The 27,615-nt window shown below is 39.3% G+C and overlaps 1 protein-coding gene across 1 annotated transcript in view; it reads right to left on the bottom strand.

The window, feature by feature from the left end:
* Window positions 1-26,950, bottom strand: part of MRAP2 (melanocortin 2 receptor accessory protein 2) — a 38,640-nt gene extending 11,690 nt beyond the window's left edge. Inside the window, exons 1-2 of the mRNA XM_022562354.2 lie at window positions 26,821-26,950; window positions 4,343-4,442 (exon numbers count right to left, since the gene is read on the bottom strand). Coding sequence (XP_022418062.1) covers window positions 4,343-4,442; window positions 26,821-26,947 — 227 coding nt within the window. The 5' untranslated portion in view covers window positions 26,948-26,950. The remainder of the gene's footprint in view (window positions 1-4,342; window positions 4,443-26,820) is intronic.
* Window positions 26,951-27,615: the final 665 nt, after the last annotated feature.

Here is a 27,615-nt window from a genome sequence, read left to right as displayed (position 1 = left end):
GCTTGCAGGCCTGATTGGGGATCTTAACCAGAATGTCGGAGTCATATTCCAAAAAAGATACTTACTGCCTGATATCCTACTTGAGGAAGTTCTTTGTGACCAACTGCCCAGGGAGCCTGTTATATAAAGCAGTCAGAATTCAGACATCCTTCTGAGCCATCACCAAGATTCTCTGCTTAGTCTCCTTTCTAAAATCATCTTACTCTTTCACTGAGAGACACACCCAAGGTGAAGCTAGGGTAGAAGGAAGCCACACTTTGGCATGTGTAGCTCCAACGTGAATGCGTAGGGCCTGGCTGTCTCGTGGGAGGATGGGTGTCCTCTTCTCCCTCCTGCTCTTTACCTGCACCCCTCAGCTCTCCCCAGGATTCCATCAGCCACGCAGGGGTGGACTGATCTTCGCTGAGAGCTGCCCGCTGTGAGCCCAGCGTGTACCAGCAGCTCCACAGGCATCAGCTCACTTAACCTTTACAGTACTCCTAGGAAGCAGATACTATTTTATTTTTACAAATGAGGAACCTCAAGCAGAGAGAGGTTAAGAATCTAGTAAACTGTTCCAGTACATCTGGAAATGTTTGACTCCAGAGCCCATGCTTGATCCAATACGTGATAAAAGAAAACAAATCTGATTGCTTGCTAGTATCTTTGTTGTAATATAAGAAGGAGATTTAAAATTACTGACATGAGATAATTTAATGTAGTGTTAATAATAGGAGCTTTAGAGTCAAAGAGACTTTAGTTTGAGGCCTGGCTCCAAAGGTTTTGTTTGTTTTGTTTTGGTTTTTTAACCTGTGAATCGTCATATGAGTGGTTCAGCCTCATTTTTCTCATCCGTAAAGTGGGAAACTTTGTAAGTTGAACACTTATAGGATTTACTTCATCTTTTTGTGAAGCTTGGTGAGATTACACATATAAAATGATCAGCAGACCCTGGCATGTGGCAAATGTTAAAAAAAACCTGCTTTTATTATTAGTCTCAATGATTTATCATTCTTTCCTCCATGCCTAATTATCACAGGCACACTTAAAATTGATTGTTTTATATTAAAGTTGGCTGAATGGAGAAAATAATGTCTATTTTAGAAAAAATTCCTGCCAAATAAATGTCAAGTTTACTAAGATCTAAAATCCTTTTTAACTGCTCCATTTAGGGATTTTTCCACATGTCTGTTTCTTTCAGTTTGCTTATGATATACTACAGCCAAATGCCATGTCTCACACTGCCTCAGACTCAAGAAAGCATTTAAAATGTGGTCCTGAGGGCTGATCCATTATTGTACTAAAAATTTAAAAAGGTTAGACTTTCTCCTTAGCCTCATTAAAAGCATGTAGAGTTACAATGACCCCTGTTTGAGATGACTCAGAATCACCATCAAGAGAGAAACCATCTACTAGAAGGATGAACTGCCTATTGGAAGACTGGAAATTCAAGTCTCAGCTACCCAGGGTCAATGTGAAATGTTAAGGAAATGTATAAGTCAGTGTTCTTCAGAGAAACAGAACCGACAGGGTGTGTGTGTGTGTGTGTGTGTGTGTGTGTGTGTGTGTGTGTGTGTGTATTTCTATATCTATCTATCCATCCATCCATTCATCCATCCATCTGGGGTAGGGCAGGGGGACAGACTTATTTTAAGGAATTGGATCATGTGATGGTGGAGGCTGGCAAGTCCAAAATCTGTAGGGTAGGCTGGCAGGCTGGAGACCCAGGGAAGAGTTTGAAGGCAGGCCTCTGCCAGAATTCCTTTTTGCTCAAGGGAGGTCCATCTGTTTCTAGGAGCGCCTTCCCGTGATTGGATGAGGCCCACCCACATTATGGAGGATGATCAGTTTTATTCAGAAATGGTATCTTATCTAAAAAAAAAACCTTCACAGAAACATCTAGAATAACATTTGATTAAATATCTGGGTGCCATGGCCTAGACAAATTGACAAATAAAATTAATCATTACAGGAAGTCATGTTCCCTTTTGGGCTAGGGTGTTCCCATCTGTAAAATCACCTGCATCCTACATCAAACAAATAGATCTCAATAACCCTGCAAAAATCCATCTGTCCCTCCGAGGAGAAGGAAGATAAAGGGAGTTATTATTCCCTGGCCACTCTACAAGATGTACCCTAATCTGAGTTTGTCCTTGGCTTCTCTTACTACTGCTGTAATCCACACCATATTTTTAAAGTGAGGTAAAGGCATGTTCAGATGTTTATGAGAACAGGAGACAGAAAAGGGAAAGTTCATATTATTTTAGTGGCTTTTTAGTGACTATTATAGAGATTCTCAACCATGCATCTCCATATGCTTCAATAAAATGATCTTTTCTTTTCATTTAACATGTGTTTAAATTTTTTTCCAGACCTCAATGTCTGAAAATAGGTGCGTGATGGGCTGAACTCTTCTCTCTACCTACAACTCGTTGTTACAGTTCAAGTGCAGGTTGAAGACTGAACAGCAGATGCCGCAGACTGTGTGATGAGACACAACAATGAGAATGCCGCTGCCAGGCTGTGAGGATGAAGGGAGATACCAATGGAAATGTGAGGATTTGTGCTCAGTTTCTTCCACTTACTCTCTCAGGTCGCTCTCTACCCATCCCCATCTTGCTCTGTGCCCCAGGAAACTGACCTCTGATGGAGGCTCTGGCCACTGGTTGTGGTGTGGGCTTCACCAGTGGGGAGCAAAGGTAAGAAAGTGGTAGGAGAGGGGAAGAAAGGTCTGGATATTTATTGGAGGCTCCCTCCCTGAGAGGTCACACTGGACTAACTGTGACTCTTGACCATTGTTCCTCTCAGCCAGCCTCTCTGCAGGACTCCTGGTTGCCAATCATGACCCCCTTCAGATCTAGTGCATCTACTCCTCAGTGTTCTGAGCCCTGGCATCCTGCACTATCCTGGGGGCCACCCTCTTCCTGGGCCACAACTTGTGACTAGTCCCTTTATTAAAAGCTCTTCTATATATCCAGGCAAAACTCTAATTCAAAAAGATACATGCACCCCTATGTTCATAGCAGCACCATTCACAATAGCCAAGACATGGAAACAACCTAAATGTCCATCGACAGATGAATGGATAAAGAAGATGTGGTACATGTATACAATGGAATACTACTCAGCCATAAAAAAGAATGAAATAATGCCATTTGCAACAACATGGATGGACCTAAAGATTATCATACTAAGTGAAGTAAGTCAGAAAGAGAAAGACAAATACCATATGGTATCACTTATATGTGGAATCTAAAATATAGCACAAATAAACTTATCTACAGAACAGAAACTGACTCACAGACAGAGATCTGACATGTGGTTGCCAAGAGTCAGGGAGGGATGGGATGAGAGTTTGGGGTTAGTAGATGCAAACTATTACATATAGATTGGATAAACAGCAAGGTCCTATTGTATAGCACAGGGAATTATATTCAATATCCTGGGATAAACCATTATGGAAAAGAATATTAAAAAATGGATATATGTGTATAGCTGAGTCACTTTGCTGTACAGCAGAAATTAACACAACATTGTAAATCAACTATACTTCAATAAAAAATAAATTTTAAAAAAAAGCTCTTCTAATCACCTAATTTGAGTGTGCTATCTGTTGCCTGCTGGGACTGACTGATAAGGTATCCAACATAAGTTATTATTTTTCCCTTTCTTGGAAGAGTTTGGATAAAAGAAAATCCTCTAAAACAGTTCTGAGTGTTTTGCAAACCATAACTGACCAAATACATTGTGACATTACTCAGCGTTCTTTAAGCATCCATGTAATCATTTCCTCCATAAATTCAAAGCCCAACATGGATGTTCTTTACCACGCCATGAAAATTATATAATCCTTAATGTTTCCGTTTTATTTCGTTTCAAGGTAACTTAATGGTGAATTCAGTGACTATTGTTAATAATTAATTCAGTCGTGTATCTAGTAACAACTATTTCTCTGCTCCTCAAAACGTTTTCTAAGCTAGTTTTCATCCTATTTTTGCTATTGTCTTTTTTCACTGTTTTCAGTCTGATGAGTCATCTAAATTCTTTTGGGAATAAGGAGAAAATACATCCCAATTAATAATACCTTCAAAATAAAAATTGAGGCTGGATCAGCAGTTAGACTACTGGAAAGGACCAAGAAATCCAGGTGCACAAGGGTTCACTTGAAAATGAGCCCCAGAGGCAAGAGGCAAAGTACCAGGAGGAAGGCAGGTCCCACACAACAGGCACTGGGTCCAGACAGCACATCCATAACCAGGGCCATCTTTCCACCCACTGGAAGCAACCCCAGCCCCGGATCCCATTTCTGTTTTTTCTGGTCCCTGTGGAGCTTAACGGACATTTAGGAACAGCCCAAACTTACTCTTGGTGTGGGGCTCCTGTCTTGGTCAGCAGAGTCAGCACGAAAAACATGAAAATCACAAAGACCGCGAGACCAATCCAAAATCCAATCACAATGGAATCTACAAGACAGTTAATACTGGGATTAGTATTTCATAGCAGCATAAAACTTAAATAATTGAGGAACCTGCGCTTTTTGATACATGAAATGAGAAAAGATGTCAACAATCTTCTGAGACAATCTTGACCCATCAGTCAAAGATGCAGGGATGAGGGAAGAGTCTGTGCCTCCGGATTTCTGTCTCAGGTACTACTAAGAGATGTCAGTCCTCCAGACTCTTGGTTTCCACATCCCAGTGGAGGAATCTAAGACAGAAAATGGGCTGTCTAGGTCCTCAAGATTCCACTGAAGTGTTTTGAGTTAGAAAATCCAGTTTTTAGCAGAAACTGCAATATGAAATTTAAAATGACTTCTGATTCAAACCAACCCAATTTTGTATTTTCACACATGCTCCTGCTGGCATAACTCAGCTCTTCATTACATCTTTCAGAGAACATACAAATGACCTCCTGAGTGCTCTTCCTAACTTTGGCCTTTCCCTGTGCCTCATCTCTGTACAAATCTGCTTTATCATAGCTCTGATAATATTGCTCTTTTATGAAAAATGCTTCAATGAAAATAGACCTGACCTTTTTCAGATTAGAAGACATTCCATATACAAAGAACTTGTACAACGTCTGGCATCTGAGAAAAAGGTAACACACATTTGCAGGCTATTATTGTTAAAATGATCATTTTCTCCCAGTTTACCCCTACTTTAAAACTCATGTTTCCAAGTGGACTAGGGGACACTGTATCCCTGTACTTATCTGAACTCTTAGGCACAGCTTCCTAATACCCACACCTTTTCAGGGGCCTGTACCTTCACCAGCTGGAACAACTGTCCCCAGGCTAGAGCTAATGGAAGTCTATCTATCCTTCAAAGCCCATTCCTTACACCATCTCCTTCACAAAGCCTAATCTCCCCAACAGATGTGCTTGCTCCCTCCTGTGAACCCCATGACATTTTTGTCTGTGCTTCTCTACATGGGTCTCTCCTTGATCCTATCATGGGTAATAGTCACTAGCGTATGTCTCTCGGATGGGGATGAGACCAGGCTGTCTACCAGAACCTGGTACCTTCCTAATAGGGTCTTAAGTCTGGGAGAGGCAACAGAGTTGAAGTATTTTACATTTTCTGATCTATTCTAAGAAGTTTACCTATGTGGCAATACAATGAGGATACTGAGCAATTAAAAAAAAAGAGGTAAACAGAACTTATGCACTAAATGTGTTTAAAATACAAAGCATTATTCTAACTAAATTATAAGTATATAGCACTCTAACATGAAGAAATCAGATTAGTAATTTACTTCACATAATTCATACTTTCATTCTACATATACTATAGCCTAGAGGTTAACAACTTTTATTCAACAACATTTATTCAGCACTCTGGATGCAAAACTAATTTATCTTTCCTGGGGTTAAGAGTGCCAAAGAAACAGGAATTGTAGATTTTGCCTTACGATCTAATGGAAATGAGGCCTAAACAAGACATAAGGACAAGTACCAAAACAACACATGTGCACAAGTGCAACATGTAACAATAGCATCTCAGTTAAGGGGGCACAGACTGCGAAGCATCATTGTGCAGATAAACAACAGCTCAATACCCTACACTTCATCAACTGCCTGCATAGCAAAAGGAAATTCTACAGTGACCCACCAGAATTATAAAATCCTCAGTTGAGAATTTAATCTAGTCGTGTTGATTCATTTTCAAATCTCTTTACTAGGAAGGGGTTCTCATGAGGACAGCTTTCACACCGCCAATGGTGGCTGGATCCCTATGAGTCCTCCAGTCCCCTATCCCAGAGTGGGCAGGGATGGAGGAGGGTGCCTTTGACCCAGCCTAGTCCCTTGCCCCCGTCCTTCTAGTGACCCAGGGAGCGGATCACAAAGCAACAATAACGTGGGACCTGGGAGGGTCTCAGCCCTCAGCAAAGTCATGAGGGAACAGAGTGGGAATGAAGAGAGCTTTGGTTAGAATTTGAAAATCCCCGTGATCCAATGGCATTTTCAGATGTTTTCTTGATAATGTGGTATCCAGGTTTCTCATCACAATATGCTTCTTCTCCAAAGGAAATTCTGCTTCCTCAGATTCACATTCTTCTCCAAAGGAAATTCTGCTTCCTCAGATTATTTCCATTAATTCTCCTCTACCTCATCCTCTGTCACATGGCCCAATCCCAGGGCACTTTCTCACCCTGAGCCCCTTTCAGAGAATATCAGAGATCTCCATCTCATCTCAGGAATAACCAAACTCTCTTGAAGTTTTATTTATATGCCAAGTTTCACAGACGTGAGCATTGCAGTAAAAGGAGGAATGCAGAGCCTCTGGTCTTCCCCAATAGCACCCTTTCTTGGAAGGAAGTCAGAACAGAGGTTTACATAGAGTGAGTGAGGCTCCAAGGAGCCTGGTTCATTAAGGAAGCCAAGAAAGCCTTCCATAGGGGGTTCTAATAGAGCCGAACAGCTACTTCTGTCCTGCCTAGAGACTGAGCTACTTGGAGACCATTATAGTAAGAGGGTAGAGCAAATTGCCCAGAGGAATTCCAAATAGGATGTGTCATAATAAAATGACTTTCCCTTAGCCTGACCTCTAATAAATGGAATGAAACAGAGCTGAAAGCTGACAGCTTGCACGGTTTTCACTGGTATGATATGTTTCTCCATGTTTTCCACTATAGGGGAGGACAAGAGCAACCATCCCATCCTATTTCCCCTCCCCTCCACCCCTCACACCAGGCAGAATGGCCATCATCAAAAAGTCTACAAACAAGACATACTGGAGAGGATGTGGAGAAAAGGGGACTCTCCTACACTGTTGGTGGGAATGTAAATTAGTGCAGCCACTATGGAGAACAGTATGGAGGTTCCTTAAAAAAACAAAAATAGAATCACCATATGATCCATTAATCCCACTCCTGGGCATATATCCAGAGAAAACCATGGTTCGAAAGGATACATGCACCCCAATGTTCATTGCATCGCTTTTTACGATAGCCAAGACGTGGAAGCAACCTAAATGTCCTTCGACAGAGGAATGGATAAAGAAGATGTGGTATATATATATATATATATAATGGAATACTACTCAGCCATAAAAAAAGAATGAAATAATGCCATTTGCAGCACCATGGATGGACCTAGAGATGATCATATTAAGTGAAGTAAGTCAGAGAAAAACAAATATGATATCACTTACATGCGTAATCTAAAATAATGATACAAATGAACTTATTTACAAAACAGAAACAGACTCACAGACTTAGAAAACAAACTTATGGTTACCAAAGGGGAAGGGTGGTGGGGAGGGATAAATTGGGAGTTTGGGATTGACATATACGCACGACTATATTTAAAATAGACAACCAACAAGGACCTACTGTATAGCACAGGGAACTCTGCTCAATATCTTGTAATAACCTAAATGGGAAAAGATTTTGAAGAAGAACAGATATATGTATATGTATAACTGAATCAGTTTGCTGTACACCTGAAACTAACACAACATTGTAAATCAACTATAGTCCAATATAAAATAAATTTTTTATTTTATTTATTTATTTAATTTTTCTAAATTTTTGGCTGCACTATGCAGCATGTGGGATGTTAACTCCCCAACCAGGGATTGAACCACGCCCCCTGCATTGGAAGGTGGAGCCTTAACCACTGGACTGTCAGGGAAGTCCCTAAAATAAAAGTTAAAAAAGAAAAAAGAATAAATTGTGACCTTTCCATCTCGTGGTTGTATGAAAAATGAGGGTTAACGCTTAAAGAGAGGGTTCAGGACACCAGAGCCAGCACTGTCTTCATACCACTTCTGGTTCCTACGATGTTAAGGTCAGTTCTGTGGTATGAATTCCTGGCAAGGAGCCAACAGTGGGGTTCTAGTATTTGTCTCTACTGTGCTCCCCATCACATGTCTTACTCTAAGCCTTCACTAGCTCTAGCTCTGTTTCCTATCTTGATGAGTCAGCTTCCTGCTGACTCATCCACGCATGTATCTGGCATTATCTGCAAGTTGGCACATGACAAAAGTACAGACTGTGGCCACCACTGATGGCTCAGAATCAGAGGATGCTCCTTTAGTCTCACCTCAACACAGCTGCCAGATTGGTCCTGCTAAAATGTAAACTCATTGACTCATAGGCTTTTGCTTCTGCTTATCTAAATGTCTCACCTAGCCAAGCCCTTCATAAATGCCCCATTTCTCTTCCTCCCTAAATTTATAACACAATTCTTGAGAGATCTGCCTGTACATACTGTCTCCAGTTCCTCTCCTCTCATTTTTTATTGAACCAATTCTAGCAGTGTTTACTCCTAACACTCTACTGAAACTGCTTTTAAGCTCATTGCCATTAATTTCTACACTGTAAATCCAAGAGTCAAGTCTCAGCCCTCGACTTACTTGACCATAATAGTAGCATGTGACACATTCCATGGTCTCATCTTTGAAACCCTTTCTTCACTTGGTTTCCAGGAAACCACAATCACACAATTTTCTTCTTACCTTTCTATAAATTCAATTCAAACTCCTTTGCTGCTTTCTTCTGAACATCCCCCAATTTCTAAATGCTAGGGTGTCCCAGGGCTCAATTCTGGGACCTCTTTAGTTTTCTAATCAATACTCATTCAACCAGCCTCTTGGGTTTGAATATGCTGATGACTCTCAAATTTATACCTTCACTGTACACCTACCTCTCCCCTCATGTCCTCTTGGAGGTCTGATGGGTCTCAGTTGAACAAGTCCAAAAATGAGCTCCTGGTGGTGCTGTTTCTCCCAGTCTTCCCCATCTCAGTCAATGGCAATTCATACTGCCAGTTACTCAGATCACAAGTTTCAAATCATCCTTGGCCCTTCTCCTTCTCTTGCACCCTACTGCCAATCCACTGACAAATCCTGTCAGATCTATCTTCAAAAAGATCCAGAGTATATGTACTTCTTACCACTCCACTGCCCCCACCATGGTCCAAGTCACCTCAGCAGCTGCCTGGATTTTGGCAATAGCCCCCTGTCTGGTCTCTGCTTCCAATCTCATCCCCTGCCTTCCCCAGCTGCAGAGTGATCTTACTGAAACCCAAGCTAGGTACCACGCTTCTGCTCCAAACCCTCAAATGACTTCTCAGAGAAAATGTCATAAGTCCTAAGTCCTTAGCTTGACCTCTAAGGCCCCAGTGCCCTCTTCCCCATCACCTGACTTTGTCTCCTGATGTTCTGCCTCTTATTCACCCCTCTGGCACCAGGCTGACCTCTTCATTGTTCCTTGTGTGTTCCATTTTGCTCTTGCCATGGAGCACTTTCTGGAATGTTCTTCCCAAAGTATCTTATAGCTCAATCTCTCACTTCCTTTAGGTCTTTTATCATTTTTCTCCTTCTCAGGAAGGCCTTCCATGGCCATTCTAGCTATACTTTCACCTCGACTCTCCACATCTCCTTTCCCTACTCTATCTTTTATCATCATCTGGCATAGTTCATCTATTTAACTTACTTATTATCTCTCTCCCAGTAAAATGCAAGATCCATATGAGAAAGTGTTTTGTCTTTTCACTGTTGTATCTCCAGTGCTTAAAATAGTGCTGCACATAACAGGTACTCAACAAATACATGCAGAATGAATGAATGTCCATTCTGTTGGTACCCAGTGTATGTCAGATATATGTCCACTTCTGATAGATATAAGGTTTAATACCAGATCCAAAACTGAAGGCAAAATGAGAATTTACAATGACCATCAGAGGTTGTTTCTCACATGAAAGACCCTTTGGAGGTAGGAATCTTAATTTCAGCAGGCAGGAGAACTTAGTCTAACTAGAGATCTAACTATTGCTATGAAGATTCATTACAGGTCAAATAAATGAAGGTAATTGCTATGGTCATTCCTATCTTCATAAGTGCTTCCCATTGAAATGACTTGCTTTTATTCTTTTGAAACTGCACCTAACTGGCTTTGAATTTTGCTCAGCCAAACAAGGAGACACACTTGAAAGCCAGAATTACAGCATTTTAAAGTGGAAGAGACTATACCAAGGTACACAGTACAATAGTTGACTTACTTTCCTGTATGTCTTGGGGTTTGTTCCTGAAGCTAAGGGCCTCTACTTTAATCAGATCTCTTAATCAAAACAACAAGGACCCACCCAGGAATTTTGGGGTTTTCCTAATGGGAATGTTAAAAACAAAAGCACTCCTTATTAATGATATAGTGAGTAAAGTAAGTATGTAGTGTATCATACTTCTCCCTACATTTTGGAGGAATTTTTTTCCAGCTATAATCATTTCTAAATGTAATATGCCCCAAAGAGATTTTCAACTGTTTCTGGAAATGCACCAACCAAAACTACAGCAGCAGGCTGTTTTCTCTGCCCCTTAAACTAAGAAAAAGAGACAGGCGCAAAATGACACAAAAATAAAATCTGTGTCACCAAGCTGTAAAAGCTTATATTACAGGGAAATATATGGCAATTTGCCCAGTCATTTTGATTTCCGCTAAAATTCTTAACAGCAAGTATCCTTACCTACAGATTTTCCCAGAAAATAACAGATTAAAGAATCAAAGTAAGTTAAAGGGGGTGATTTCACACCCTGACGGCAACAGCCCTCCATCAGAAAATTGATGACAGCACATCCTAATGGATTCCATGTACTTTTTTTTTTTTTTTTACTTCCACAAAGAACGACTGAGAAGACATCAATACAGGAATGAGCAAAAGCATTTAATTATTACTATTCACTTCAGGGGTAAATGATATGTGGTTTAGTTAACGATTTTTAAGGAACAAAAATAGAAAGCTCTTGATCCAGGAAATTAGTAACTCCAAAGCCCTTTACAGTCCCATTGCTGGAGACCAGAGGGCAGGAACCAGCCAGGGTATCACTGCCCCTGTCCCTCTAATTGCCCAGCCAGATGGTCTGCCACAGCCATCAGCAATCAGTAGCATCCAGGCCCCAGGACCTATACATGAAGCCCTGGCTCTTGTGGTCCTTCCTGCAATGAGGGAGTGGGAACAAAGGCTAAGCACTTTATTAGCTGGAATTGGGAGCTGACCACGATGGAGACTCAGGAGGCTCCTGAGCTCCCCTCCTCCCACAGACACATGGAATATACAGCTACATATGGAGCAATTCCCTCTGAAAGAGATCCAGAAACTATCTGAGCAACTCCTACACATCTGACAAATGATTTCCTACTCACATTCAAATGAGTAGGAAAGGCTGAGACACACTCTTGCCATTAACCCCACCCCCAGCATAGCAACATAGCCATCTGAGGTAACCCCCAACTCCCACATTCTCCCTGAGGAAGGGTTTAGACCACACATCTAGAGCCCCACTGGAGGCAGTTCAAGATGGTGGTGTAGGAAGATCCTGAATTCACCTCCTCCCACGGACACAACAAATCTACAACTACATAGGGAATACTTCCTTCTAAAAAAGACCTGAAAACTGGACAAACAGAGCCTCCACAACAAAGGATAAAAAGACAGCATTGAGACAGTTAGGAGATGCAGAAACACAGTCTCACCAAAAAAAAAAAAAATCTCCACCCTGGTGCAGCGACCCACAATTGGGAGGGATCTCAAAAATACAGAACTTTTCTCTAAGGAGTGAGGTGGTCTGTGCTGTATAGCAAGCACCCCAAATCTTAGATCCTGCATAGGAGAGACAAGCCCCCAAAATGCCTGGCTTTGAAAACCAATGAGGATTACATCCAGGAAAAACACAGATCTGTAGGGAATGGAGAACCTGCTTTTTAAAGGGCTCACAGACTCCCTTGCCCCAGAATCCAGCACAAAAACACCCGTTTGAAAAGCACCTGGACTATTCATGAAGGAGACCCATTAACTAATCTTCAAGAATTTGCTGGAAAGGCAGGAACCTGCTGGGACTCTTTCTGGTGATGGATACACTGGCAGATGCCATTCTTGTGATTTCATTCTATCTTGCTAATGCCAGCACTGGTGGGTGCCATTTTGGAAGTCTCCCTCTAACCTGCTAGTGCCAGTAGGTGTGCCTCAATGAGAGCTCCACCCACCCCTGTGCTACAGCTGCATGCCACATCTGGGTTGGGCAAGACCCCTGCCCACCCCTGCACTGCAGCAGGCTGGCACATGCAGCCCATACAGGGGATGCCCCTTGAGTGCCCAGCTCTAGTGGCCAGGGCATCTGGGGCCCACAGGATTTCCTACACAAGGCCACTCCTTCAAGACTGGAGGAGGCAGCTTTTTGGCCCAATACACAGAAACAAACACAGAGAGTTACTCAAAATGAGGAGACAGAGGAATATGTCCCAAATGAAAGAACAAGACAAAACCTCAGAAAAAGACCTTAATGAAATGGAGATAAGCAATCTACCTGATAAAAAGTTCAAAGTAATGGTCATAAAGATGTTCACTGAACTTGGGAGAAGAATGGAACAACACAGTAAGAGCTTCAACAAAGAAAGAGAAAATATAAGAAAGTACTAAACAGAAGTTAAAGAGCTGAAGAATATAATAACTGAACTGAAAAACAAACTAGAGGGGTTCAACAGCAGACTGGATGAAGCAGAACACAACAGGAAGACAAAGCAATGGAACTCACTAAGACACAGGAGCAAAAACAAAAATAAGAATTTTAAAAAGTAAAGATATCTCAAGGGACTTTTGGAACAATGTCAAGCAGAATAACATTCACATTATAGGGGTCCAAAAGGAGGAGAAAGGGCCAGAAAGCTTATCTGAAGAAATATTAGCTGAAAACTTTCCTAGTCTGAAGAAGGAAATAGACATCCAGGTCCAGTAAGTCTAGAGAGTTCCAAATAAGATGAACCCAAAGAGATCCACACCAAGACACACCATAATTAAAATGATAAAAGGCAAAGATAAAGAGAGAATCTTAAAAGTAGCTAAAACAAAACAAAAAAACCTTTACATATACAAGAGAAACCCCATAAGGCTATCAGTAAATTTTTCAGCAGAAACTTAGCAGGTGAAGGGAGTGGCATGACATATTCAAAGTGCTGAAAGGAAAAAATTCCAACCAAAAGTTCTCTACCTGACAAGGTTATCATTCAGAATTGAAGAGTTTAAGAGTTTCCCAGATAAGCAAAACCTAGAGGAGTTCATCACCGTTAAACTGGGCTTACAAAAAATGTTAAAGAGACTTCTTTAAGCTAAAAAGAAATGGCACTGATTAATAACATAAAAACATTGAGTAAAAATCTCACTAGAATAGGTAAGTCAGTAGTAAAGGTAATGGATCAATCACTTATAAAGCAAGAATGAAGATTAAAAGACAAAAAAATAGAAAAATTAAAACTAATTAGTTAAAATATGCATAAAATAAAAAATGTAAAAGATGTCATAAATATAGATGATATATAGATGTATATATACATCTATACAGATGTCATAAAGATGTCAAAAAATATAAAACATGAGGGAGGGAGTAAAAAAAAAAAAGTAACCTTCTGGAATGTGTTCAAATTTAAGTTGTTATCAACCTAAACCAGACCATTATATGCATAGGGTGTCATATGTAAACCATGGTAGCCACAAACAAAAACTTATAGTAAATACACAAAAGAAAGAGGAATTAACCTAAACATAACACTAAAGACAGCCATGAAACCACAAGGGAAGAGACAAAGAGAAAAAGAAACAGAGAGGAACTACAAAAACAATCCAAAAATAATTAACAAAATGGCAATAAGTACATATCTATCAGTAATTACTTTAAATGTAAGTGGACTAAATTGTCCAATCAAAAGACACAGAGTGACTGAATGGATAAAAAAACAAGACCCATCTGGATGCTGCCTACAAGAGATCCACTTCAGAAGTAAGGACACACACAAATTAAAAGTGAAAGGATGGGGAAAGATAGTCCATGCAAATGGAAACTAAAAGAAAGCTGGTGTAGCTATATTCATATCATACAAAATAGACTTTAAAACAAAGAATGTAATAAAAGACAAAGAGGATATATAAAATGATAAAGAGGTCAATGAAGCAAGAAGATGTAACACTTAAAAAATACATATGCACCCAATATAGGAGCTCCACAATACATAAAGCAAATATTAACAGGCCTAAGGAGTGAAATTAACATCAACAAACTAACAGTAGGGGACTTTAACACCCCACTTACATCAGTGGATACATCATTCAAACAGAAAATCAATAAAGAAACATTAGGCTTAAACGACACATTAGAGCAGACACATTTAATAGATATATACAAAGCGTTTCATCCAAAAGCAGCAGAGTACCCATTCTCAGGTGCACATGGAACGCTCTCCAGGCTAGATAACATGTTAAACAAGCCAAAAACCAAGTCTCAATAAATTCAAGATGTTTGAAATGATATTAAGCATCTTTCCCAACCACAATGGTATAAAACTAGAAATCAAATATGGGAAAAAAATTGTAAAAACCACAAAAATGTGGAGATTAAACAACATTTAATCTGAACAACCAATGAATCTTTGAAGAAATCAAAGGAGAAATTTAAAAATACCTAAAGACAAATGAAAACAAAAATATGACATACTAAAATCTCTAAGAGGCAGCAAAAGCGATTCTAAGAGGGAAGTTCATAGCAATACAGGCCTACCATGAGAAACAAGAAAAATCTCAAATAAACAATCTAACATTACACCTAAACGATCTAGAAAACAAAGAACAAAGTTCAAAGTTGGCATTAGGAAGGAAATAATAAAGATCAGACCCAAAATAAATGAAAAAAATAGAAAGGATTAATGAAACTAAGAGCTGGTTCTTTGAAAAGATAAACAAAATCAACAAGCCAACAGCTAGACTAACCAAGAAAAAAAACAGAGAAGAATCAAAGTCAGAAATGAAAGAGGAGAAATTACAACTGATACCACAGAAATAGAAAAGATTATAAGAGACTCCTAAGAACAACTATATACCAACAAATTCAACAACCTAGAAGAAATGGATGTTTCTAGAAACACACAATCTTCTAAGACTGAATTATGGAGAAATAGAAAATCTGAATAGACCAATTACTAATAAGGAGATTGAATCAGTGATTTTAAAAAACTTCCAAACAAACAAAAGTATAGGACCAGGCGACTTCACTGGTGAATTCTACGAAACATTCAAAGAAGATTTAATACCTATGCTTTTCAAACTGTTCCAAAAAAATTAAGAGGAAGAAATGTTTCCAACTCATTTTACAAGGCCATATTATCCTGATACCAAAACCAGACAAGAATACCAAGGGAAAAAAAATCACACGCCAATATCTTTGACGAAAATAGATGCAAAAATCTTCAACAAAACATTAGCAAACTGAATTTAACATACATTAAAAAGATCATACACCATGAACAAGAGAGATTTATTTCAGGGATGCAAAAATGTTCAGTATCTGCAAATCAATCAACATGATACACCACATTAACAGGATGAAAGATAAAAATCACATGATCATATCAATTGTTGCATAAAAAGCATTTGACAAAAGTTGACATCCATTTACAAGAACTCTCAACAAAGTGACTATATTAATAGACATTTCTCCAAAAAGACATACAGATGACCAATAGGCACATGAAAAGATGCTCAACATCACTAATTATTAAAGAAATGCAAATCAAAACTACAATGAGGTACCACCTCACACCAGTCAAAATGACCATCATTAAAAAGCCTACAAATAACAAGTGTTGAAGACGGTATGGAGAAAAGGGAACCCTCCTACACTGTTGGTGGGAATGTAAGTTGGTGCAGCTGCTATGGAAAACAGCACAGAGGTTCCTCAGAAAACTAAAAATAGACCTACCATATGATCCAGCAACCCCACTCCTACCCAGACAAAACTATAATTCAAAAAGATACATGCACCCCTATGTTCATAGCAGCACTATTCACAATAGCCAAGACATGGAAACAACCTAAATGTCCATTGACAGATGAAAGGATAAAGAAGATGGGGTACATATATACAATGGAATATTACTCAGCCATAAAAAAGAATGAAATAATGTCATTTGCAGCAACATGGATGCAGATAGAGATGATCACACTAAGTGAAATAAGTCAGAAAGAGAAAGACAAATACTATATGATATAACATATGTATGGAATCTAAAATATGGCACGAATGAACTTATCTACAAAGTAGAAATAGACTCACAGCTATAGAGAACAGACTTGTGGTTGCCAAGGGGGAGGGGGGAGGGAGAGGGATCAAGTTAGAGTTTGAGGTTGGTAGATGCAAACTATTACATTTTGAATGGATAAACAACAAAGTCCTACTGTATAGCACGGGGAACTATATCCAATCTCCTGGGATAAACCATAATGGCAAAGAATGCATGTATGTGTATAACTGAGTCATTTTGCTATACAGCAGAGATTGGCACAACATTGTAAATCAACTATACTTTAATTTTTTTAAAAAGTATCATCTAAGTACCAAATAGAAACACCATGTTTTTCAGGGCTGTTTATAGGAGAGCAAAGCTTTTTTAGTACAACTTAATATGGCTTATAAACTTATATAATGTTCTCTTGAATGAGTTCTTGGATGCAAGTTGCTGAGATTAAATGTAACAGAATAGCATGGGGAAAAAAAGTGGGTATGGAGGAAATATACCTCAACTTAATAAAAGCCATGTATCAATATAACAAACCCACAGCTAACATCATACTCAACAGGGAAAAACTGAAAGCTCTTCCTCTAAGACCAGGAACAAGACTAGGATGCCCACACTTGTCACTTTTATTCAACATAGTATTGGAAGTCTTAGCAATTAGACAACAAAAAGAAATAAAAAGCATCCAAACTGAAAAGGAACAAGTAAAACTTTCACTATTTGCAGCTGACATGATACTATATGTAGAAAACCCTGAAGACTCCACCAAAAAACTGTTACAACTACAAAAATGAATTCAGTAAACTTGCAGGATACAAACTCAATATACAGAAACTCTGGTATTTCTATACACTGATAATGAACTATCATAAGTAGAAATTACGAAAACAATTCCATTTACAATTGTATCAAAAAGAATAATATACCTAAGAATAAATTTAACCAAGGAGGTGAAAATCTCTATGCTGAAAACTGTAAGACTCTGACAAAAAATACCTGAAGAAGACACAAATAAATGGAAAGATATTCTGCATTCAAGGATTGGAAAAATTAACATTGCTAAAATGTCCATACTATGCAAAGCAATCTACAGATTCAATGCCATCCCTAATGAAATACCAATGACATATTTCACAGAACTAGAACAAATAATTCTAAAATTTGTATGGAACCACAAAAGTTCCTGAATAGTCAAAGCAATCTTGAGAAAGAACAAACCTGGAGGAATCATACTCCCTGATTTCAAAATATACTACAAAGCTATAGTATCAAAACAGTATGATATTGGCATAAAAACAGACACACAGATCAATGAAGAACAGAGAGAGCCCAGAAATAAACCCACACATATATGGACAATTAATCTATGACAGTGGAGCCAGGGACATAGTATGGGGAAAGGACAGTCTCTTCAATAAATGATGTTGGGAAAACTGGACAGCCACATGCAAAAGAATGAAACTAGATCACTATCTTATACCATACACAAAAATTAATTCAAAATGGATTAAAGGCTTAAATATAAGAACTGAAACCATAAAATTTCTAGAAGAAAACATAGGTGGTAACCTTATTGACATCATTCTTAGTGATGTTTTTAGAGATCTGACTCCAAAGGCAAGGGAAACAAAAGCAAAATAAATAAATGGGACTACATCAAACTAAAAAGCTTCTGCACAGTGAAGGAAACCATCATCAAAACAAAAAGGCAACCTACTGAATGGGAGAAATCTGTAAATCATATATGCAAAAGGGGTTAATATAAAAAATATAGAGAACACAGACAATACAACAACAAAAAACACACACAACTCTACTAAAAAATGGGCAGAGGATCTGAATAGACATCTTTCCAAAGAAGACATACAGATGGCCAAAAGGCACATGAAAAGATGTTCAATATCACTAACTATTAGAGAAATTCAAATCAAAACCACTATGAGATATCACCTTACAACTGTTAGAGTGGCTCTCAAGACAAGAAATAGCAAGTGTTTGAGAGGATGAGAAGAAAAGGGAACATTTGAGCGCTATTGGTAGGAATGTAAATTGGTGCAGCCACTATACAAAACAATATGGAGATTCCTCAAAAAATTAAGAATAGAACTACCATATGATCCAACTATTCTACTTCTAGGTATTTATCTGAAGAATATGAAAACACTAATTCGCAAAGATGTATAAACACCTATGTTCATTGCAGCATTATTTTTTTAATTTAATTTTTTTTATACAGCAGGTTCTTATTAGTTATCCATTTTATACATATTGGTGTATATATGTCAATCCCAGTCTCCCAATTCATCCCACCTCTCCCCCCTGCCCCGCCACTTTCCCCCCTTGGCTCTTTCACATTTTTCATCATTAGTGTATAGGAATGCAAGAGATTTCTGTGCATTAATTTTGTATCCTGCAACTTTACCAAATTTATTGATTAGTTCTAGTAGTTTTTTAGTGGCATCTTTAGGATTCTCTATGTATAGTATCATGTCATCTGCAAACAGTGACAGTTTTACTCTTCTTTTCCAATTTGTATTTCTTTTTCTTCTCTGACTGCCGTGGCTAGGACTTCCAAAATTTTGTTGAATAATAGTGATGAGAGTGGACATGCTTGTATTGTTCCTGATCTTAGAGGAAATGCTTTCAGGTTTTCACCATTGAGGATGATGTTTACTGTGGGTTTGTCATATATGGCTTTTAATATGTTGAGGTAGGTTCCCCCTATACCCACCTTTTGGAGAGTTTTTATCATAAATGGGTGTTGAATTTTGTCAAAAGCTTTTTCTGCATCTATTGAGATGATCATATGGTTTTTCTCCTTCAGTTTGTTAATATGGTGTATATTGAAGAATCCTTGCATCCCTGGGATAAATCCTACTTGATCATGGTGTATGATCCTTTAATGTGTTGTTGGATTCTGTTTGCTAGTATTTTGTTGAGGATTTTTGCATCTATATTCATGAGTGATATTGGTCTGTAATTTTCTTTTTTTGTAGTATCTTTGTCTGGTTTTGGTATCAAGGTGATGGTGGCCTCATAGAATGAGTTTGGGAGTGTTCCTTCCTCTGCAACTTTTTGCAAGAGTCTGAGAAGGATGGGTGTTAGCTCTTCTCTAAATGTTTGATAGAATTCACCTGTGAAGCCATCTAGTCCTGGACTTTTGTTTGTTGGAAGATTTTTAATCACAATTTCAATTTCAATACTTGTGATTGGTCTGTTCATATTTTCTATTTCTTCCTGGTTCAGTCTTGGAAGGTTATACTTTTCTAAGAATTTGTCCATTTCTTCCAGGGTGTCCATTTTATTGGCATAGAGTTGCCTGTGGTAGTCTCTTAGGATCCTTTGTATTTCTGTGGTGTCTGTTGTAACTTCTCTTTTTTCATTTCTAATTTTAATGATTTGAGTCCTCTCCCTCTTTTTCTTGATGAGTCTGGCTAATGGTTTATCAATTTTGTTTATCTTCTCAAAGAACCAGCTCTTAGTTTTACTGATCTTTGCTTTGTTTTCTTTGTTTATTTTTTTTATTTCGGCTCTGATCTTTATGATTTCTTTCCTTCTACTAACTGGGTTTTGTTTGTTCTTCTTTCTCTAGTTCTTTTAGGTGTAAGGTTAGATTGTTTATTTGAGATGTTTGTTGTTTCTTTTTTTTTTTTTTTTTTTTGGTGGTACACGGGCTTCTCACTGTTGTGGCCTCTCCCGTTGCGGAGCACAGGCTCCGGACACGCAGGCTCAGTGGTCATGCTCATGGGCCTAGCCACTCCACGGCATGTGGGATATTCCTGAACCAAGGCACGAACCCATGTCCCCTGCATCGGCAGGCAGACTCTCAAACGCTGCGCCACCAGGGAAGCCCATTTGTTGTTTCTTGAGGTAGGATTGTATTGCTATAAACTTCCCTCTTAGAACTGGTTTTGCCACATCCCATAGGTTTTGGATCATCGTGTTTTCATCGTTATTTGTCTCTAGGTATTTGATTTCCTCTTTGATTTCTTCAGTGGTCTCTTGGTTATTTAGGAACGTATTGTTTAGCCTCCATGTGTTTGTGTTTTTTACGTTTTTTCCCCTGTAATTGATATCTAATCTCATAACGTTGTGGTCAGAAAAGATGCTTGATATGATTTCAATTTCCTTAAATTTACTGAGGCTTGATTTGTGACCCAAGATGTGATCTATCCTGGAGAATGTTCTGTGCGCACTTGAGAAGAAAGTGTAATCTGCTGTTTTTGGATGGAATGTCCTATAAATATCAATTAAATCTATCTAGTCTATTGTGTCATTTAAAGCTTGTGTTTCCTTATTAACTTTCTGTTTGGATGGTCTGTCCATTGGTGTAAGTGAGGTGTTAAAGTTCCCCACTATTATTGTGTTACTGTCAATTTCCTCTTTTATAGCTGTTAGCAGTTGCCTTATGTATTGAGGTGCTCCTATGTTGGATGCATATATATTTATAATTGTTATATCTTCTTCTTGGATTGATCCCTTGATCATTATGTAGTGTCCTTCCTTGTCTCTTGTAACATTCTTTATTTTAAAGTCTATTTTATCTGATATTGAGTATTGCTACTCCAGCTTTCTTTGGATTTCCATTTGCATGGAATATCTTTTTCCATCCCCTCACTTTCAGTCTGTATGTGTCCCTAGGTCTGAACTGGGTCTCTTGTAGACAGAATATATATGGGTCTTGTTTTTGTATCCATTCAGTGAGGCTGTGTCTTTTGGTTGGAGCATTTAATCCATTCACGTTTAAGGTAATTATCGATATGTATGTTCCTATGACCATTTTCTTAATTGTTTTGGCTTTGTTTTTGTAGGTCCTTTTCTTCTCTTGTGTTTCCCACTTAGAGAAGTTCCTTTAGCATTTGCTGTAGAGCTGGTTTGGTGGTGCTGAATTCTGTTAGCTTTTGCTTGTCTGTAGAGCTTTTGATTTCTCCATCGAATCTGAATGAGATCCTTGCCAGGGAGAGTAACCTTGGTTGTAGGTTCTTCCCTTTCATCACTTTAAATGTCATTCCCCTCCCTTCTGGCTTGTAGAGTGTCCACTGAGAAATCAGCTGTTAACCTTATGGGAGTTCCCTTCTATGTTATTTGTTGTTTTTCCCTTGCTGCTTTCAATACTTTGTCTTTAATTTTTGCCAATTTGATTACTATGTGTCTTGGCGTGTTTCTCCCTGGGTTTATCCTGTGTGGGACTCTTTGTGCTTCCTGGACTTGGGTGGTTATCTCCTTTCCCAGTTTAGGGAATTTTTTGACTATAATCTCTTCAAATATTTTCTTGGGTCCTTTATCTCTTTCTTCTCCTTCTGGGACCCCTAAAATGCGAATGTTGTTGCATTTAATGTTGTCCCAGAGGTCTCTTAGGCTGTCTTCATTTCTTTTTATTCTTTCTTCTTTATTCTGTTCTGCAGCAGTGAATTTCACTATTCTGTCTTCCAGGTCACTTATCCATTCTTCTGCCTCAGTTATTCTGCTATTGATTCCTTCTAGTGTATTTTTCATTTCAGTTACTGTATTGTTCATCTCTGTTTGTTTGTTCTTTAATTCTTCTAGGTCTTTGTTAAACATTTCTTGCATCTTCTCGATCTTTGCCTCCATTCTTTTTCCGAGGTCCTGGATCATCTTCACTATCATTCATTATTCTGAATTCTTTTTCTGGAATGTTGCCTATCTCCACTTCATTTAGTTGTTTTTCTGGGGTTTCATCTTGTTCCTTCATCTGGTACATAGTCCTCTGTCTTTTCATCTTGTCTATCTTTCTGTGAATGTGGTTTTTGTTCCACAGGCTGCAGGATTGTAGTTCTTCTTGCTTCTGCTGTCTGCCTTCTAGTGGATGAGGCTATCTAAGAGGCTTGTGCAAGTTTCCTGATGGGAGGGACTGGTGGTGGGTAGAGCTGGCTGTTGCTCTGGTGTGCAGAGCTCAGTAAAACTTTAATCCACTTGTCTGCTGATGGGTGGGGCTGGGTTCCCTCCCTGTTGCTTGTTTGGCCTGAGGCAACCCAACACTGGAGCCTACCGGGGCTCTTTGGTGGGGCTAATGGCGGACTCTGGGAGCACTCACGCCAGGAGTACTTCCCAGAACTTCTGCTGCCAGTGTCCTTGTCCTCATGGTGAGACACAGCCACCCCCCGCCTCTGTAGGAGATGCTCCAACACTAGCAGGCATGTCTGGTTCAGTCTCTATGGGGCCACTGCTCCTTCCCCTGTGTCCCGATGCACACACTACTTTGTGTGTGCCCTCCAAGAGTGGAGTCTCTGTTTCCCCCAGTCCTGTCGAAGTCCTGCAATCAAATCCCGCCAGCCTTCAAAGTCTGATTCTCTAGTAATTCCTCCTCCCGTTGACGGACCCCCAGGTTGGGAAGCCTGACGTGGGGCTCAGAACCTTCACTCCAGTGGGTGGACTTCTGTGGTATAAGTGTTCTCCAGTTTGTGAGTCACCCACCCAGCAGTTATGGGATTTGATTTTACTGTGTTGCGCCCCTCCTACCATCTCATTGTGGCTTCTCCTTTGTCTTTGGATGTGGGGTATCTTTTTTGGTGAGTTCCAGCATCTTCCTGTCAATGACTGTTCAGCAGTTAGTTGTGATTCCAGTGCTCTCACAAGAGGGAGTGAGAGCACATCCTTCTACTCTGCCATCTTGAACAAATCCACAGCATTATTTATAATAGCAAAGATTTGGAAACAACCTAAGGGTCCATCAATGGATGAATGGATAATGAAGATGGTACAAACACACAGAGAAAATGGAATATTACTCAGTCATAAAAAAGAATGCAATGTTGCCATTTGAGACAACATAGATAGACCGTGAGGGTATTATGTTAAGTGAGATACACTAGAGAAAAGCAAATACACTAGAGAAAGACAAATACTGTATAATTTCACTCATATGTAGAATCTAAAACAAACAAACAAAACAAACAAAAAAATTGATAGACACAAAAAACAGATCAGTGGTTATCAGAGGGGAAGGGAGTTAGGGGACAGGTGAAATGGGTAAAAGGGGTCAACTGTATGGTGATGGTGGATAACTAGACCTTTGGTGATGATCACTTTGTAGTGTACACAGATGTTAAATATAATTTTGTACACCTGACACTTACATAATGTTATGTACCAATTTTACCTCAATTAAAAATAAAAGACTCCCACTAGAGAGACAAGCCTCCTAAACATCTAGCTCTGAAAGCAGACAGGGCTTTTGTCCATGAGAATCCAAGGTTATAGCAAACAAAGGAGCAGCTCTTCATGAGCACACATGACTATCTCCCCAGGGCTCAGTGCAGGGGGAGCAGGCAAAAACACCCATTTCCCAGTCTTTCTCTGAAAGGGGTTTATCTGCTTACTTTAGAAGATGATACCTGAGGGCCAGACTTCTAATTTATCAGGCATCTAAGGGCCAGCTGTGATCGTTCCCAGGGACCAGTGAAGCCAACAGATACTTCCCTGCCTTCTTCCTCTAGCCCACTCCAATAATAAAAAACCAAGTTGTCAGTATCTCCCTGGAAGGAGCTTTTATACAAGTCTGGCGCCCCAGCTTTTGCAGCTGCTGCCCAAGGGACTGCCTGATATCCTAGCTCTGATAGCCATGAGTCCGACAGGACTGTAGTTCTTAAAAAGCCTGACAGACCCTTCCATGGCTCTCCACCAGGCTCAGCACAGAAGGAGCAGACAAAATGCCCATTTCCCAGTTTCTCCCTGGAAAGAATTTAACTATTTACTCTGCAGCTGCTGCCTGAGGTTCTGCTTCTAATCAAACTGCATCTAGGCACTGACCACAATCCTCTCCTTCCAGACACAGACAGGTCTTGACACACTCTCAATTACTAGGAGCTACTAATACAAAGAAGTTTGCTTGAACAATCATACAAGTTTGAGAGAAAACTAAGATCTCAGGCCTGGCTGAATGACAAGGTTCATTTCCTATATAAGACCACTCTGCTAGACTGGGAGTGGTGGTTCTTTTATCTAATGCACAGAAACCAAAACAGAGAGTCAAGGAGACTGAAGAAATAGAGGAATATATTCCAAACAAAAGAATAAGATAAATCTCCAGAAACAGATCTTAGTGAGAATTCAAAATAATGGTCATAAACATAGGGGTAAGCTCCTTGACATCACTCTTGGTAATGAGTTTTTGGATTTAACACCAAAAGCAAAGGGAACAAAGGCAAAAATAAACAAGTGGGAGTACATCAAACTAAAAAGCCTCTGCACAGCAAAGGAAATCATCGACAAAATGAAAAGGCAAATTATGGAATATGAGAAAACATTTGCAAATCACATATCTGGTAGGGGGTTAATACCCAAAATATACAAGGAACTCATACAACTCAATAGCAAAAAAACAATGCAATTTAAAAATGGGCAAAGGGCCTGAATAGACATTTTTCCAAAGAAGATATCCAAATGGTCCACAGGTACATGAAAATGTGGTCAACATTGCTAATCTTTAGAAAAATGCAATTCAAAACCTCAAGAAGATATCATCTCACCACTGTTAGAATGTCTGTTACCAAAAAGACAAGAGATAACAACTGTTGGTGAGGATGTGGAGAAAAGGGAGCCCTTGTGCACTGTGGGTAGGAATGTAACTGGTGCAGCCACTATGAAAAACAGCATGAAATTTCCTCAAGAAATTAAAAGTAGAGCTACCATATCATCCAGCTTTCCCATTTCTGGATATATATCCAACGGAAATGAAAGCGTTATCTTGAAGAGGTTATCTATACTCCCATGTTCATTGTAACATTATTCACAATAGCCAAGGTATGGAGACAACCTAACTGTCTATTCATGGATGAATGGATTAATTAAATGTTATAGATAGATAGATAGATAAATAGATATTTGAGTATTATTTGGCCTTTAAGAAGAAGGAAATACTGTCATTTATGACAAGATTTGTGAAACTGGAGGGCATTATATGAAGTGAAATAAGCAAGACAGAGAAAGACAAATAGTGCATGATATCACTTATATGTAGACTCTAGAAAAAAGAAAAGAAGTCGAACTCATAGAAATAGAGTAGAAAAGTGGTTGCCAGGGGCTGGGGGATTGGGGAAATCAGGAGAGGTTGGTAAAAGAGTATAAACTTTCAGCTACAAGATGAATAAGATCTAAGGATCTAATGTATAACATGGAAAGTATAGTTGATAACACTGTTTCGTACAATTGAAATTTGCAAGGGAATAGAACTTAAATGTTCTCACAATGAATAAACAATCAAACAAATACATACCTGAGGTGATGGATGTGTTAATTAACTCGACGGGGGGAATCTTTTCACAATATATATCAAATTATCACTTTGTATACTTTAAATATATTACAATTTTATTTGTCAAGTATACCTCAATGAAGCTGAAAAAAATAGAAAGCCCACTTTGCAAGTAGGAGTGAGGAACCATGAATGCCAAGACAGCTTAGAGTGGCAGCGGCCAGGAAACACAAAAGAAGTGAAAGCATTTCCTTTGCCACATTTGCATCTTCAATTCTAGTCTCTCTTGTATTTCCTATCATGTTTCATTAAGCTGAGCCAGATAAGAACCTACGATTTTTATGGTGCTGTGGACATTCATTCTGAAACAAGCAAACATCTCTGGAACATTTATGGGGTAACCACGACAGGACCTGGTAATGGGCAGCACTTTCTGCTTATCATGTCAACTCTGCTTAAGGAAACTGAGCTACTTCATGCTGGCCAGTCAGCAGGCAGTTATGACTGGAGGTGGAAGGTAACCTTTCATAGAGTTATATTTCCTTGCTCTGTGCTGGATCATTAATCACTCCAATAACACAAAGCACAATGCATGCCTATAACACAGAGCTGGGAATGACTGCAGGCTATTCTGGTCCAACACTACAAACACACACAGACAGACTGCTTTCCACAGCCCCAGAAACCCAGTGGGGCTGAAAGGATGTTGCAGACTGTTACAAGAGAAGGTTCTTCAAATTAGAGTTCCAGATTCTATTTGTGTACACATTTTTGATGGTCCAAATGTTCACATGGTTTTGGAGAGCTGGCATCATTAATTTTTTAAAAATCTCATTTGAAAGTGACATTGATTCATGTTCCGCCACTAAGGGAATCTTTCAAGTTCTTCGTCACTCATATTATACATCCTTGAGCAATAAACCTATATTTGGAGGGGGTGTTTTCCAGGGATTTGGGGGTAGAGGACACATTTCTATAAAAAGAATGTTCAGGAAAAGTAAACACTGGGGATTTCACAGGTTAAAGCGAACACACATCATGGTTACAATGGGGAATTGCACAAGACTTACATTTGTGAGCCTTCAGTCCTTCAAAGGAAACTGGTCCAATCTCATAATACTCATATTCCCAGGTGTAATCAGAATTAGATGCAGATTGCTGGGACGTCCCATTAGAAACTAACCTCTGGGCAGACATCTCCACCTGCAGAAATGGAGAAAGGCAAGTGTAGAGTCTGTTAACGCATCCACATTGTCCTTGACTACGTTCAGGAGGTCAGCAGGCAACGGCCTCAGGGAGGTCCTATCCACCAGGTCAGGGACAGCCCTCCCTGGCTGCCTGCATTCCCAGTGGCCATTACTTCCTTTTATCTCTCCAAGAGACTGGTATGCATTATTTGCAACCAGAGTCCATGTCTTCTTTCATGGTTGTTCCCCCAGAACTTAACCCAGTGCCTGGCACATAACCAACTTCCAATAACCGATGAAAGAAGGAAGTAAGGAGGGGGAGAGTGTATCAAAATCTCTGAGCTCACGACTTCAGCCACATCACCTATCACTACCTATGCAGAGCCTACAGCGAATAAATAAAATCAGTATCAGAAGAGAAGAAGCCCAGTAGACGTCTACTGGGCACCTACCATGCAAAAATAAAGACATGGGACCTATGTCTTATGAAATAGGGGTGGAGAAAAAAGAAGGGGACAACAAAAGTCACATCATTGGAGAAGATCCTCAGTGGAATCCCTAATCTTGGTCACTGCTAACTCCTGAAATCTGTCCTATTTTCAGGATGTCCCAATGCCTTGTTTGTTATCATTTGAGATTTTAAAATGCTGACTTCTTTGTGAGACGAGGTTGTACTGT

This window comes from Delphinapterus leucas, chromosome 12 (assembly GCF_059928025.1).
Source record: "Delphinapterus leucas isolate spDelLeu-1000000601 "Yukka" chromosome 12, BTC_Dleu_Yukka2, whole genome shotgun sequence".
Lineage (NCBI taxonomy): Eukaryota > Metazoa > Chordata > Mammalia > Artiodactyla > Monodontidae > Delphinapterus > Delphinapterus leucas.
The sequence above is the reverse complement of the archived record's forward strand: the minus strand, read 5'-3'. Positions and strand labels throughout refer to the sequence as shown.